At 62.6% G+C, this 14,789-nt stretch overlaps 1 protein-coding gene across 1 annotated transcript in view; it reads left to right on the forward strand.

Annotated features, from left to right (window-relative positions):
• Positions 1-14,291, forward strand: part of PLEC (plectin) — a 72,951-nt gene extending 58,660 nt beyond the window's left edge. The window contains exons 28-31 of the mRNA XM_031947637.1: positions 508-612; positions 1,347-1,445; positions 2,962-6,342; positions 6,911-14,291. Coding sequence (XP_031803497.1) covers positions 508-612; positions 1,347-1,445; positions 2,962-6,342; positions 6,911-13,216 — 9,891 coding nt within the window. The 3' untranslated portion in view covers positions 13,217-14,291. The remainder of the gene's footprint in view (positions 1-507; positions 613-1,346; positions 1,446-2,961; positions 6,343-6,910) is intronic.
• Positions 14,292-14,789: the final 498 nt, after the last annotated feature.

The following is a 14,789-nucleotide window of genomic DNA, read 5'->3' on the forward strand; positions in this document are numbered from 1 at the left end:
GGCAAGTTAAGTGACTTGAATTCAGCTTTTCTCTATTCCAAGTCCAGGGCCACCAAGCTGTCTCCAACAATCTCTGAGACCTATAAAAAAAAAGGGGTGGTATGGGGCCATGTGTGTGGGACACAGAGCCTAGGACAGGGACCTGGTGGTCACTGGAGGATATCCATGTCCCCCTACATCCTCTTCTTATCTTTTTGAACAAAAGCAGATCCTTCCCTCTTTATCTATCACTCAAGGAGCCTGGGGGCAGAATAACCAGAGGTCTACAGCTGAGTGAGCCTGGGAAGGGGGTATAGGGATCCTGGGTCCAGAAGCATGGGCTTTGGCCTGAAAATAGTCAAACCGAGAAGGACCAGCAGAAGCAGCCTCGGGGCCAAGAGGTCTTTCTGCTGCTTTAGAGAGACACATCCATGGCGTACTACGGGGGAGGGGGCAAACAAGCTCTGGCTGGGCCCCTTCCCATCATAAGGAGCCATCCTGAAAGTCACAATCTTCTCCCTCCTGCAGGACTATGAGCTGCAGCTGGTGACATACAAGGCCCAAGTAGAACCCGTGGCCTCCCCTGCCAAGAAACCCAAGGTGCAGTCGGTGTCAGACAGCATCATCCAGGAGGTGAGGACAGTGCAGCCATGCTGCCGATCTCGCCGAGTGTTTGGGGATGGGTGCAGATGCCCAGAGGCCGGGGGAGGGGGGGGGGGGGGCCTGCAGAATCTGGGAGGGGGCAAGCCTCAGAACCCGGCTTTCCTGGGCTAAGGGTAGGAGAAGAAGCTTGATGGCTCTTTGGGTCAAGCAGCTGGCCACTCTTACTTCGAGGGGACACTGGAGTCAGGAGGAGCCTGGAGAAATCATTTAAACCTTTGATCTGTGGCTTGAAGGGATTGGACTAAATGGCCTTTGGGGTCCCTTAGGGTTAAGTGGCCTTTGCGCTCCCTTAGGGCTAAGCGGCCTTTGGGGCCCCTTAGGGCTAAGCGGCCTTTGGGGCCCCTTAGGGCTAAGCGGCCTTTGCGCTCCCTTAGGGCTAAGCGGCCTTTGGGGCCCCTTAGGGCTAAGCGGCCTTTGGGGCCCCTTAGGGCTAAGCGGCCTATGGGGCCCCTTAGGGCTAAGTGGCCTTTGGGGTCCCTCACAAATCCGTGATATAATGAATTAAGTGACCTCTCATGGGGCCTGAGCCCCCCAAACCCACCCCCAGGTGTCTGGCCTGGGCTGAGCCCCCTTTTGCCACTGAGACCCTAACCTATGTGCATGTGGGTGCACTGCCCGTGTGTGTGTGTGTGTGTGTGTGTCGGGGGGACAGTAAGAAGGGCCCTTCCCACACTGAGCAAGGCTCCTGGCTCCGTCCTTTCTAGTATGTGGATCTCCGCACCCGCTACAGCGAGCTGACCACCCTCACAAGCCAGTACATCAAGTTCATCAGCGAGACGCTGCGGCGCCTGGAGGAGGAGGAGGTATGTGCTGTGGGGAGGGACTTTCCCAGGGTGGGAGGGAGCGGCAAGCTTTCCTTCCCAGCGGTCAGCACCCTCATCCCGCCCTGAGAGTCATACCCTTGCTAACTTGGACCCCAGCTCCACGGCCCTTCTGCCCTTGAAATGTAGCCGCGTCCCCCAAGTGGGGACTGTTAATGGGTTCCTCGGGTCCTCCCCCCGCCCCAAACCTCCCCACCTGGCTCTGGTGGAGAGACTAGGAAGCACTTCTCAGACACACTTAGTACAGCCCCTTTCTCCAGCTGGTCCCATGCTCAGATGCTGCCTTCCCGCCATCTCTCCCTCCTCTCCCAGCCGCGGTGCTCCCTAGGCCCCCGCCCTGCTGGAGCTTGTGGGGTCTCTCCCCTATCTCTTCTTTTTCAGTCTCCCCCTCCCCTTTTCCTCTTCCTCCCTCCCCTGTGTGCTCCCTTCTCTCTAACTCTTGGGTTTTGCTCTTGGACTCGCCGCTTGGCAGCTTTGTCTGGGGGAATGTTTGTGTTGTTTGGGATCTAATGGAGGGTAAAAACCCAGGAGGACTCTGGCCTTTCTGCAGCAGGTACTGCCCTGGACGCATGATTCCTCCCCTCGGTGTCTCCCTGGGGGGGCCTCCTTGCCCCCCTCCCCCTCTCCCTGGCACCTCCCCGGTACCATCCATCAGCACACCTCACACAAGCCCCACCTCGGGCACCGTCTCACTCGATCCCACCGGTCCCTACAGCCGCCAGGGTGGCCCGTGCCCCGCCCCCCTGCTCACCGTCCCACCTTGCCCTGAACCGGGGAAAGGGAGGCGGCCATGGGCAGGGCCACAGGTGGGGGGCTCCCTCTCCCATTCCGCTCTGCTCTTGGCAGGCAGTGCTTGTTTCTCCACGGGCTTGGGGAGTCCCCGTGTCCTGCCCTGTGCTTCCAGAGCCACCAAAGGGTGATCTCTGCTCCCCCAGAGAAGGCCAAGAGGGGGCCGGCCCCCAGCCCCACTTCCCAAACAGAGCTCGGGGGCTGGGGGGGGAGAAGGGGAGTCCCTAGGGTGGCTCAGACACACACACACGTACACGCTCTCACACACGTGGTGTTGGTGCTTTGCTTTGTGTCCGTCTCTGTCTGTCCTGCGGCAAAGGAGGGGGAAGGGAGGCAGCCTCAGCCCTGCCGGCCGAGTGCATGGAGAGGGGGCGTAGGCTGCCCCCACTGCCCCCGTCTGCCCCGCTCGGTGCATGTTCCATCTGTGGGTCGTTTTCTCTGGTGATGGAAAGTCCTGTCCTGTCACTCCCCAGTCTGGCTCCCCATCCATCCCGCCCCCTCCCACCGCCCGCTGTACTAAGTGACTGTCGCAGTGCTGTGTCCCCCCTGTGGCCCAGCCGGGCCTCAGTCTGCCCCCCCTGTCTGCCCCCAGCTCCCCCCGTCTGGTTTGCTCGAGGAGCGGCGGGTGTGCCTGCTGTCGCTCACTTTGGTTTCTTTGTGGTTCTTTCCCTCTCTCCCCCCCACCGCTGCCCTGCCCCCTCCCTCCCAGAGGGTGGCGGAGAAGCTGAAGGCGGAGGAGAGGCAGCGGCTGGCGGAGGTGGAGGCCCAGCTGGAGAAGCAGCGGCAGCTGGCCGAGGCCCACGCCCAGGCCAAGGCCCAGGCGGAGCGCGAGGCGCAGGAGCTGCAGCGGCGCATGCAGGAGGAGGTGGCCCGGAGGGAGGTGGTCGCCGTGGATGCCGAGCACCAGAAGCTCAACATCCAGCAGGAGCTGCAGCAGCTGCGGCAGAACTCGGACCTGGAGATCCAGGCCAAGGCCCAGCAGGTGGAGGAGGCCGAGCGCAACCGCGTGCGCATTGAGGAGGAGATCCGCGTGGTCCGCCTGCAGCTGGAGGCCTCGCAGCGGCAGAAGAGCGGGGCCGAGGCTGAGCTGCAGGCCCTGCGGGCCCGCGCCGAGGAGGCCGAGCTGCAGAAGAAGCAGGCCCAGGAGGAGGCCGAGCGCCTGCGGCGCCAGGTCAAGGAGGAGAGCCAGAAGAAGCGGCGTGCCGAGGAGGAGCTGCGGCTGAAGGTGCAGGCCGAGCAGGAGGCTGCACGTGAGAAGCAGCGCGCATTGCAGGCCCTGGAGGAGCTGCGGCTGCAGGCCGAGGAGGCTGAGCGCCGCATGAGGCAGGCCGAGGCCGAGAAGGAGCGGCAGGTGCAAGTGGCCCTGGAGACAGCCCAGCGCAGTGCCGAGGTGGAGCTCCAGAGTAAGCGCATGTCCTTCGCCGAGAAGACGGCCCAGCTCGAGCTGAGCCTGAAGCAGGAGCACATCACTGTCACCCACCTGCAGGAGGAGGCCGAGCGCCTCAAGAGGCAGCAGGCCGAGGCCGAGCGCTTCCGCGAGGAGGCCGAGCGCGAGCTGGAGAAGTGGCGGGCCAAGGCCAACGATGCGCTGCGCATGCGGCTGCAGGCCGAGGAGGTCGCCCACCAAAAGGCCCTGGCGCAGGAGGAGGCCGAGAAGCAGAAGGAGGACGCCGAGCGTGAGGCCCGCAAGAGGAGCAAGGCCGAGGAGTCGGCGCTGCGCCAGAAGGAGCTGGCCGAGCAGGAGCTGGAGAAGCAGCGCAAGCTGGCCGAGGGCACGGCGCAGCAGAAGCTCTCGGCCGAGCAGGAGCTGATCCGCCTAAAGGCCGAGACGGAGAACGGCGAGCAGCAGCGGCTGCTCCTGGAGGAGGAGCTCTTCCGCCTCAAGAACGAGGTGAGCGAGGCCATCCAGAAGCGCAAGGAGGCGGAGGAGGAGCTGGCCAAGGTCCGGGCCGAGATGGAGATCCTGTTGGAGAGCAAGGCCAAGACCGAGGAGGAGTCGCGCTCCACCAGCGAGAAGTCCAAGCAGCGACTGGAGGCCGAGGCCAGCAAGTTCCGCGAGCTGGCGGAGGAGGCCGCGCGGCTGCGCGCCCTCTCCGAGGAGGCTAAGCGGCAGCGGCAGCTGGCCGAGGAGGATGTGGCGCGCCAGCGGGCCGAGGCTGAGCGCATCCTCAAGGAGAAGCTGGCCGCCATCAGCGAGGCCACCAGGCTCAAGACGGAGGCGGAGATCGCGCTGAAGGAGAAGGAGGCGGAAAATGAGCGCCTGCGGCGGCTGGCTGAGGACGAGGCCTACCAGCGGCGCCTGCTGGAGGAGCAGGCGGCCCAGCACAAGGCCGACATCGAGGAGAAGATCGCCCTGCTGAAGAAGTCCTCGGAGAGCGAGCTGGAGCGCCAGAAGGGGCTGGTGGACGACACGCTCAAGCAGCGGCGCCTCATAGAGGAGGAGATCCGCATCCTCAAGGTCAGCTTTGAGAAGGCTTCGGCCGGCAAGGCGGACCTGGAGCTGGAGCTGGGGCGCATCAAGAGCAGCGCGGAGGAGATCCAGAAGAGCAAGGAGCAGGCCGAGCATGAGGCTGAGAAGCAGAGGCAGCTGGCGCTGGAGGAGGAGCAGCGGCGCCGTGAGGCCGAGGACAAGGTCAGGAAGAGCCTGGCGGCCGAGCAGGAGGCCGCGCGGCAGAGGAAGGCCGCGCTGGAGGAGGTGGAGCGCCTCAAGGCCAAGGTGGAGGAGGCCAAGCGCCAGAAGGAGCTGGCCGAGAGGGAGTCCGAACGGCAGATCCAGCTGGCCGAGGAGGCCGCCCAGAAGCGGCTGCAGGCCGAGGAGAAGGCCCACGTGTTCGCCGTTCAGCAGAAGGAGCAGGAGCTGCTGCAGACCCGCCGGCAGGAGCAGAGTGCGCTGGACAAGCTGCGGGAGGAGGCCGAGAGGGCCAAGCGCGCTGCCGAGGAGGCCGAGGAGGCGCGGTGCCGCGCGGAGCATGAGGCCACGCTGTCGCGCCAGCAGGTGGAGGAGGCCGAGCGCCTGAAGCAGCAGGCCGAGGAGCAGGCGCAGGCCCAGGCCCAGGCCCAGGCCGCTGCCGAAAAGCTGCGCAAGGAGGCGGAGCTGGAGGCCGCCAAGCGCGCCCAGGCGGAGCAGGCGGCGCTGCGGCAGAAGCAGGCCGCTGACGCCGAGATGGAGAAGCACAAGAAGTTCGCGGAGCAGACCTTGCGGCAGAAGGCACAGGTGGAGCAGGAGCTGACTAAGGTGAAGCTCCAGCTGGAGGAGACCGACCATCAGAAGGACATCCTGGACGAGGAGCTGCAGCGCCTGAAGGAGGAGGTCACCGACGCCATGAGGCAGAAGACCCAGGTGGAGGAGGAGCTCTTCAAGGTGAAGATCCAGATGGAGGAGTTGGTGAAGCTGAAGGCACGCATCGAGGAGGAGAACAAGATGCTGATCCTGAAGGACAAAGACAACACCCAGAAGTTCCTGGTGGAGGAGGCGGAGAAGATGAAGCAGGTGGCCGAAGAGGCCGCCCGCCTGAGCGTGGAGGCCCAGGAGGCCGCCCGGCTCCGCAAGCTGGCCGAGGAGGACCTGGCCCAGCAGCGGGCCCTGGCCGAGAAGATGCTCAAGGAGAAGATGCAGGCCGTCCAGGAGGCCACGAGGCTCAAGGCTGAGGCCGAGGTGCTGCAGAAGCAGAAGGACCTGGCCCAGGAACACGCCAAGAAGCTGCAGGAGGACAAGGACCAGATGGAGCAGCGCCTCGCACAGGAGACCGAGGGCTTCCAGAAGACCCTGGAGGCTGAGCGCCGCCGCCAGCTGGAAATGAGTGCCGAGGCTGAGAGGCTGAAGCTGCACGTGACCGAGATGAGCCTGGCGCAGGCCAAGGCCGAAGAGGACGCCCGCAAGTTCAAGAAGCAGGCCGAGGAGATTGGCGAGAAGCTCCATCGCACCGAGCTGGCCACCAGGGAGAAGATGACGCTGGTCCACACGCTGGAGATTCAGAGGCAGCAGAGCGACAAGGATGCTGACAAGCTGAAGGAGGCCATCGCCGAGCTGGAGAGGGAGAAGGAGAAGCTGAAGCGTGAGGCAGAGATGCTCCAGCACAAGTCGGAAGAGGTATCTTTGCTTCTCTCCTTTCTTCTGGGGTTGAGGTCCCACTGGCAAGCCCCTCAGCAGGCCGAGGGCAAGGCCTTGGGTTTCCCTAAGGGAAATGTTTCCCAAGAGAAGTCTCAGATTGACCCTTTTGTGGTTTTTATTTTAATTTCTTCCCCTCCCCCACTTCCCTTCCCCCTTCCCTGTCTGACCACATAGGAACATTTAATGTCCAGCAGGGTGAGTGTCTCTCATTTAGCCCTTGGGTATGGTCACCAGTCCCATCGAGCTGTCCCCTGCCATGCATAGCTGTCACTTCCATTGCTCTTAGTACAGCTCGGCCCTTAAAGGCTCTCCGGGGGTGACCACAGCGCGGTGGGACAGCTGGCCGAGCGTCTGCAGTCTCTTGCACTTTCCTGATGAAACGTGTCCTCTGCTGCCTGATCAGGGCGCTTCCTCCTCCTAATGTGCGCGCGCGATCCAGGACACTAATGCTGCAGCCCCCTTGCCTGCGCCCCCATCGGCAGCCGGGCCCTGTGGGTGGGGAGCGGGCTGGGTCTGACCTGAGAGCTCTCTTGTCCCGCCCTTGCAGATGCAGATGGCCCAGAAGGAGCAGCTGCTGCACGAGACACAGGTGCTGCAGCAGACCTTCCTCACGGAGAAGGACAGCCTGCTGCAGAGGGAGCGGTTCATTGAGGAGGAGAAAGCCAAGCTGGAGAAGCTGTTCCAGGAGGAGGTCAGCAAGGCACAGAACCTGAGGGCCGAGCAGGAGCGCCAGCAGAAGCAGATGGAGCAGGAGAAGCAGCAGCTCCTCACCAGCATGGACGAGGCTAAGAGGCGGCAGAAGGAGGCCGAGGACAATGTCCGGCGGAAGCAGGAGGAGCTGCAGCAGTTGGAGCAGCGGCGGCAGCAGCAGGAGAAGCTTCTGGCAGAGGAGAACCAGAAGCTGCGTGAGAAGCTGGAGAGGCTGGAGGAGGAGCACCGGGCAGCCCTGGCCCAGACCCGGGCCGTCATGATCCAGACGGAAGAGAGGGTGACCCCCGCCAAGGCACTGCCCAACGGGCGTGACGCGGTGGACGGGCTGGCCCAGAACGGGGAGCCCGAGTTCGCATTCGAGGGCCTGCGGCAGAAGGTCCCAGCCAAGAGGCTGGAGGAAGCCGGCATCTTGAACCGCGAGCAGCTGGACAAGCTGGTGGAGGGCGTGGTCTCAGTGGGCGAGCTGTCACAGAGGGAGGACATCAGGAGGTACCTGCAGGGCGGGAGCAGCATCGCCGGGCTCCTGCTCAAGCCAACCAATGAGAAGCTGAGCATCTACAAGGCCATGAAGAAGCAGCTGCTGAGCCCGGGAACTGCCCTCATCCTGCTGGAGGCCCAGGCTGCCTCCGGTTTCATCATCGACCCCGTCAGGAACAAGAGGCTGTCCGTTAACGAGGCAGTAAAGGAGAGCGTCATTGGGCCCGAGCTGCACAACAAGCTGCTGTCTGCCGAGAGGGCCGTCACTGGCTACAAGGACCCCTACACTGGAGACAAAATCTCCCTCTTCCAGGCCATGCAGAAGGACCTCATCGTCAGGGACCATGGCGTCCGCCTGCTGGAGGCCCAGATCGCCACGGGCGGCGTCATTGACCCAGTGCACAGCCACCGTGTGCCCGTGGAGGTCGCCTACCAGCGTGGCTACCTGGACGAGGAGATGACCAAGACCCTGTCCGACCCCTCAGACGACACCAAGGGCTTCTTCGACCCCAACACGCACGAGAACCTGACCTACCTGCAGCTGCTGGAGCGCTGCGTCACCGACCCGGACACCGGTCTCCGTCTCCTGCCCCTCACGGATGGAGCTGCCAAAGGTGGGGAGCTGGTCTACACCGATAACGAAGCCAGAGACGTGTTCGAGAAGGCCACCGTGTCTGCCCCCTTTGGCAAGTTCCGCGGGAAGACTGTCACCATCTGGGAGATCATCAACTCAGAGTACTTCACGGAGGACCAGCGGCGAGACCTGCTCCGGCAGTACAGGACGGGCAAGATCACCGTGGAGAAGATCATCAAGATTGTCATCACCGTGGTAGAGGAGCACGAGAAGAAGAGCCAGCTGTGCTTCGAGGGCCTCCGCGCGCCCGTGCCGGCCGCCGAGCTGATGGAGAGTAGGATCATCGACAAGGAGCTCTTCCACCAGCTAAGCCAGGGCAAGAGGACGGTGCAGGAGGTGGCCGAGGTGGAGTCCGTGAGGAAGTATCTGCGCGGTGCCAATGCCATCGCCGGGGTGTGGCTGGAGGAGAGTGGCCAGAAGCTGAGCGCCTATGAGGCCCTGAAGAAGAACCTGCTGAAGCCCGAGGTGGCCCTCTCTCTCCTGGAGGCCCAGGCTGGCACCGGGCACATCATCGACCCTCTCAAGAACACCAGATTGTCGGTGGATGAGGCCGTGAAATCAGGCCTGGTGGGCCCAGAGCTGCATGAGAAGTTACTCTCTGCAGAGAAGGCCGTGACTGGGTATAAGGACCCCTACACTGGGCAGGTTGTCTCCCTGTTCCAGGCCCTGAAGAAGGGGCTCATTCCCAGCGACCACGGCTTGCGCCTGCTGGATGCCCAGCTCTCCACCGGGGGCATCATCGATCCGGGGAAGAGCCACCGGGTGCCCCTCGAGGTCGCCTATGAGCGGGGCTATTTGGATGAGGAGATGAACAAGGCCCTGTCCACTCCCAAGGACAGCGCCAAGGCCTTCTACGACCCCAACACCCAAGAAAACCTCACCTACAGCCAGTTGCAGAAGAAGTGCCGGAAGGACAAGAAGACTGGCCTGTTCCTCCTGCCGCTCTCGGAGAAGGCCATCCGGGCTCAGCAGGAGGAGATCTACACTGACCTCCAAGCTAAGGAGTCCTTTGAGAAGGCCACAGTCGAGGTCCCCGTCGGCAGCTTCAAGGGCAGGACCGTCACCATCTGGGAGCTGATCCATTCCGAGTACTTCACTGAGGAGCAGCGGCGGGAGCTGGTCCGCCAGTACAAGTCGGGCAAAGTCACCATCGAGAAGATCATCAAGATCATGATCACCATCATCGAGGAGACAGAGACCAAGAGGCAGGAGAAGCTCACCTTCAGCGGCCTGCGCACGCCCGTGGCGGCCAGCGAGCTCCTTGAGTCCAGGGTCATCAGCAGGGCCCAGTTTGACCAGCTGAAGGACGGCAAGAAGTCGGTGAAGGACATCTCTGAGACAGACTCAGTGAAGAGGTTCCTCCAGGGCACCGACTGCATTGCAGGCATCTATGTGGAGGAGACCAAAGAGAAGCTGACCATCTACCAGGCCATGCGGAGGAACTTGCTGCGGCCCAGCACAGCTGTCATTCTCCTGGAGGCCCAGGCCGCCACAGGCTTTGTGATCGACCCCATAAAGAACCAGCGTCTCTATGTCAACGAGGCGGTAAAAGCTGGCGTGGTGGGGCCGGAGCTGCATGAGAAGCTGCTCTCCGCCGAGAAGGCTGTCACCGGCTACAAGGACCCCTACTCAGGCAACACCATCTCCCTCTTTGAGGCCATGAAGAAGGGCCTGATTCTCAGGGAGCACGGCATCCGCCTGCTGGAGGCCCAGGTCGCCACGGGCGGCATCATTGACCCTGTGCACAGCCACCGCGTGCCCGTGGAGATCGCCTACAAGCGCGGCTACCTGGATGAGGAGATGAACCGGACCCTGTCCGACCCCTCGGACGACACCAAGGGCTTCTTCGACCCCAACACGCAGGAGAACTTGACCTACCTGCAGCTGAAGCAGCGCTGCGTGGAGGACCCTGAGACCGGCCTCTACCTGCTGTCCCTGAAGAAGCCCGAGAGGCCGGAGGTGGTGGAGACCACGCAGGTGTACACGGAGGAGGAGACCCGCAGGGCCTTCGAGGAGACGCAGATCGACATTCCCGGGGGCAGCCAGGGCAGCACCTCCATGTCCCTGTGGGAGGTGATGCAGTCCGACATGATCCCCGAGGAGCAGCGCGCGCGGCTGATGGAGGACTTCCGTACAGGCAAGGTCACCAAGGAGCGAATGATCATCATCATCATCGAGATCATTGAGAAGACCGAGATTATCCGCCAGCAGAACCTCCACTCCTATGATTACGTCCGGCGCCGGATCACCGCTGAGGACCTCTATGAGGCGCACATCATTTCCCTGGAGACTTACAACCTTGTGCGGGAGGGGACCAAGACCATCCGGGAGGTCCTGGAGGCGGAGACCGCCTGGCGCTACCTGTACGGGAGCGGCTGTGTGGCCGGCATCTACCTGCCCGCCTCCAAGCAGAAGCTGACCATCTACCAGGCCCTAAAGAAGGGGCTCATCAGCGCCGAGGTCGCTCGCACCCTGCTGGAGGCTCAAGCAGCCACGGGCTTCATGATCGACCCTGTCAAGAACGAGCGGCTCACCGTGGATGAGGCTGTGAGGAAAGGGCTGGTGGGCCCAGAGATCCACGACCGGCTGCTTTCGGCCGAGAGAGCAGTGACCGGCTACCGGGACCCCTACACCGAGCAGACCATCTCCCTCTTTCAGGCCATGAAGAAGGACCTCATCTCCTCTGAGGAAGCCCTGAGGCTCCTGGACGCGCAGCTGGCCACGGGAGGCATCATCGATCCCCGCCTGGGCTTCCACCTGCCTCTGGAAATCGCCTACCAGCGAGGCTACCTGAACAAAGACACATATGACCAGTTGTCGGAGCCCAGCGAGGTCCGGAGCTATGTGGATCCATCCACCGAGGAGAAGCTGAGCTACACACAGCTACTGAAACGCTGCCGCCGCGACGAAAACAGTGGGCAACTGCTCCTGCCCCTCTCGGACACCCGGAAGCTGACCTTCCGCGGCCTGCGCAAGCAGATCACCGTGGAGGAGCTGGTCCGCTCCCGGGTCATGGACGAGGCGACTGCCCTCCAGCTGCAGGAGGGGCTCACCTCCATCGAGGAGGTCTCCAAGAACCTTAAGAAGTACTTGGAGGGCACCAGCTGTATCGCTGGCGTCTTCGTGGACTCCACGAAGGAGCGGCTCTCAGTCTACCAGGCCATGAAGAAGGGCATTATCCGCCCTGGCACCGCCTTCGAGCTGCTCGAGGCCCAGGCCGCCACAGGCTACGTCATCGACCCCATCAAGGGGCTCAAGCTCACGGTGGAGGAGGCCGTCCGCATGGGCATCGTGGGCCCTGAGTTCAAGGACAAGCTCATCTCAGCCGAGCGCGCCGTGATCGGGTACAAGGACCCCTACTCCGGGAAGCTCATCTCCCTCTTCCAGGCCATGAAAAAGGGCCTGATCCTAAAGGACCATGGCATCCGTCTGCTGGAGGCCCAGATTGCCACCGGGGGCATCATTGACCCGGAGGAGAGCCACCGACTGCCCGTGGAAATGGCATACAAACGGGGGCTGTTTGACGAGGAGATGAACGAGATCCTTACGGACCCCTCGGATGACACCAAGGGCTTCTTCGACCCCAACACGGAGGAGAACCTCACCTACCTGCAGCTAATGGAGAGGTGCATCACAGACCCAGAGACTGGCCTCTGCCTGCTGCCCCTGAAGGAGAAGAAACGGGAAAGGAAGACCTCCTCCAAGTCATCTGTCCGGAAGCGGCGGGTGGTGATTGTGGACCCTGAGACGGGCAAGGAGATGTCCGTGTACGAGGCCTACCGCAAGGGGCTCATTGACCACCAGACCTACCTGGAGCTCTCGGAGCAGGAGTGCGAGTGGGAAGAGATCACCATCTCCTCCTCCGACGGCGTGGTCAAGTCCATGATCATTGACCGCCGCTCTGGCCGGCAGTACGATATCGATGACGCCATCTCCAAGAGCCTTATCGACCAGTCGGCCCTCGACCAGTACCGTGCCGGCACGCTCTCCATCACTGAATTCGCTGACATGCTCTCGGGCAACATGAGTGGCTTCCGCTCAAGGTCGTCCTCGGTGGGCTCCTCCTCCTCCTACCCCATCAGCCCAGCTGTCTCCAGGACTCAGCTCGCCTCCTGGTCCGACCCCACTGAGGAGACGGGGCCGGTGGCCGGCATCCTGGACACGGACACCCTGGAGAAGGTGTCCATCACCGAGGCCATGCACCGGAACCTGGTGGACAACATCACTGGACAGCGTCTGCTGGAGGCCCAGGCCTGCACCGGGGGCATCATCGACCCCCACACCGGGGAGAAGTTCCCCGTCACCGATGCCGTCAACAAGGGGCTAGTGGACAAGATCATGGTGGACAGGATCAACCTGGCCCAAAAGGCATTCTACGGTTTCGAGGACCCGCGGACCAAGACAAAGATGTCTGCGGCGCAGGCCCTCAAGAAGGGCTGGCTCTATTACGAGGCTGGGCAGCGCTTCCTGGAGGTGCAGTACCTGACCGGGGGGCTGATTGAGCCCGATACGCCATCCCGGGTGCCCCTGGACGAGGCCCTGCAGAAGGGAACCATCGACGCCCGGACCGCCCAGAAGCTGCGGGATGTCAACACCTACTCCAAGTACCTCACTTGCCCCAAGACCAAGCTCAAGATCTCCTACAAGGATGCCATGGACCGCAGCATGACAGAGGAGGGCACGGGCCTGAGGCTGCTGGAAGCCTCCTCCCAGTCCAGCAAAGGATACTACAGCCCTTACAGCGTCAGTGGCTCCGGCTCTACTTCGGGCTCCCGGGCGGGATCGCGCACTGGCTCTCGTGCTGGCTCTCGGCGGGGAAGCTTTGACGCCACTGGCTCCGGCTTCTCCATGACCTTCTCTTCCTCCTCCTACTCTTCATCGGGCTATGGCCGCCGATACGCTTCGGGGCCTCACGAAGCCTCCGAGGGGGCCCAGCTCTCCTCGGATTGGGGCAGCCTGAGTGGGAGCTGCAGGGGGGCGGCAGGAGAGGAGTGGGCCGCGCTGGGGGGGCCACAGCCTGCTGTGGCGTAACCACCCTGGCCCCGCCCTTCCCCCTCCGCTCCCTCCCCTGCCCCCCCTTACTCTGCATGTGATCCATCTGCCAGCTAAGTGCCCTGGGTTTACTTTTTGTTGTTTTTTGTTTTTTTTTTTAATTTTTAAAAAGACTCTTCTTCCAAAGCGGTGCCTAAAGTTTAACCAAAAAAACTAGACTAATATATTAATATATATTTGCTGTTCCAAGAATTTGTATATTGAGGGGAGCCGGGGGGGCCATCTTTTTGCCCACCTCGCCATCCACGCTGAGACTCTCCTGACCATCCATGCTGGCAGCCACTTCACCACAGCCTGACGCCTTGGACTTGGTCCGAGCCAGCTCTCACCTCCTGCGGACTTGGGGGCCTCCGGCTCTTCCAGTACCTCCTGCCTGCTGCCCCCAGCCCTGCCCCTTCCTCCCCCTTGGCTCCTGCAGAGCAGAGCCGGGCTGAGCCACCACCTGGCCGTGTTTTACTTCTCTCAGCAACATGTCCTCCGCCCGGCCTCGGGCCAGGGGGTCCTTCCCCAGGGCTTGCCTCTGCAGCTGCTGCCGGGACCCTCCTCCCTGCCCCCGGGTCAGGTGAGGGGCAGCCTGTCTCCCCGTGGGGCCTTCAGCCTTCTCTTCACCACCAGGATGGGGCAGGAGCCCCACGCATGTTGGACTGACTCCCCGCCCACTCTCCTGCCTGCCTTTCAGCCCTAACCCCGATCCTGCAGTGGGCTCCACCTTTGGGGGCTGGACTTGTGAGTGAGGAGGGAGGCAAAGGGAATGGTCCTCTTGGTGTGTCTGGGAAGTGCCCTGCCCAGGTGGGGCGGGGAGAATGCCCTCTAGTCGGCTTTGGCCCATCAGGAGCTGGATGCTGGGCCAGGGAGCGAAGGCTGCTGACCTGTGGTTGTGGATGGGATGGGGGAGAGGGCCTCTTTGGCCCCCCCCTCAAGGAAGGATAAACCTTTTCCACCCCTTCACTTGCTCTTCTCCTCCTCCTACCTGGAGGCTTGGAGATAACCTGTTCTCCTTCTGTGTCAGCTGTCTTTCTCCAGCCTTCCCAGAGAAGTCCCTTCCCCATGGGAAGATGAGAACTGGGGCTCCAACATCAAACCACCAGGGCCGGGCCTAGGCTCACGGGAGGCTCCTCTACTGGGCCATCCCACCCAGGTAACACCCTCCTCCCCCTGCCTGTCCCCCCTTGTGCCCTGGGACTGATGGCTCTGCTGCTGGACCCGGGGGTGGGTGGGAGTGAGGAACCCGGGCCGAAGGTAGAGAGAAGGAAGGGGAAGTTTGTCATTCTAGTCTCCCTAAGTGCACCCTCCCTCTCCTGCTAGATCCTCTAAGGCTGTCCTGACTGCCAGGCCTGGGACTGCTGCCCTGCTTCCAGCCCCCACCTTATTTTACCCATCTTCCAGGGTGCCCCCACATTCCACCCTGTCACTTCCCCAGGCCCTGTTCTTCTCTCTCCCTAACCCCCTGCAGACCCATTCTCTTTCTCCCCCTTTCCAGGTTTCTTTCTCACTTCCACAGCTTAACTTTTTCTTCTCCTTTCCCCGGGCATTATACTCCTTCCCCTTCTCC

The sequence above is a fragment of the Sarcophilus harrisii genome, chromosome 1 (assembly GCF_902635505.1).
Source record: "Sarcophilus harrisii chromosome 1, mSarHar1.11, whole genome shotgun sequence".
NCBI classification, from domain to species: domain Eukaryota; kingdom Metazoa; phylum Chordata; class Mammalia; order Dasyuromorphia; family Dasyuridae; genus Sarcophilus; species Sarcophilus harrisii.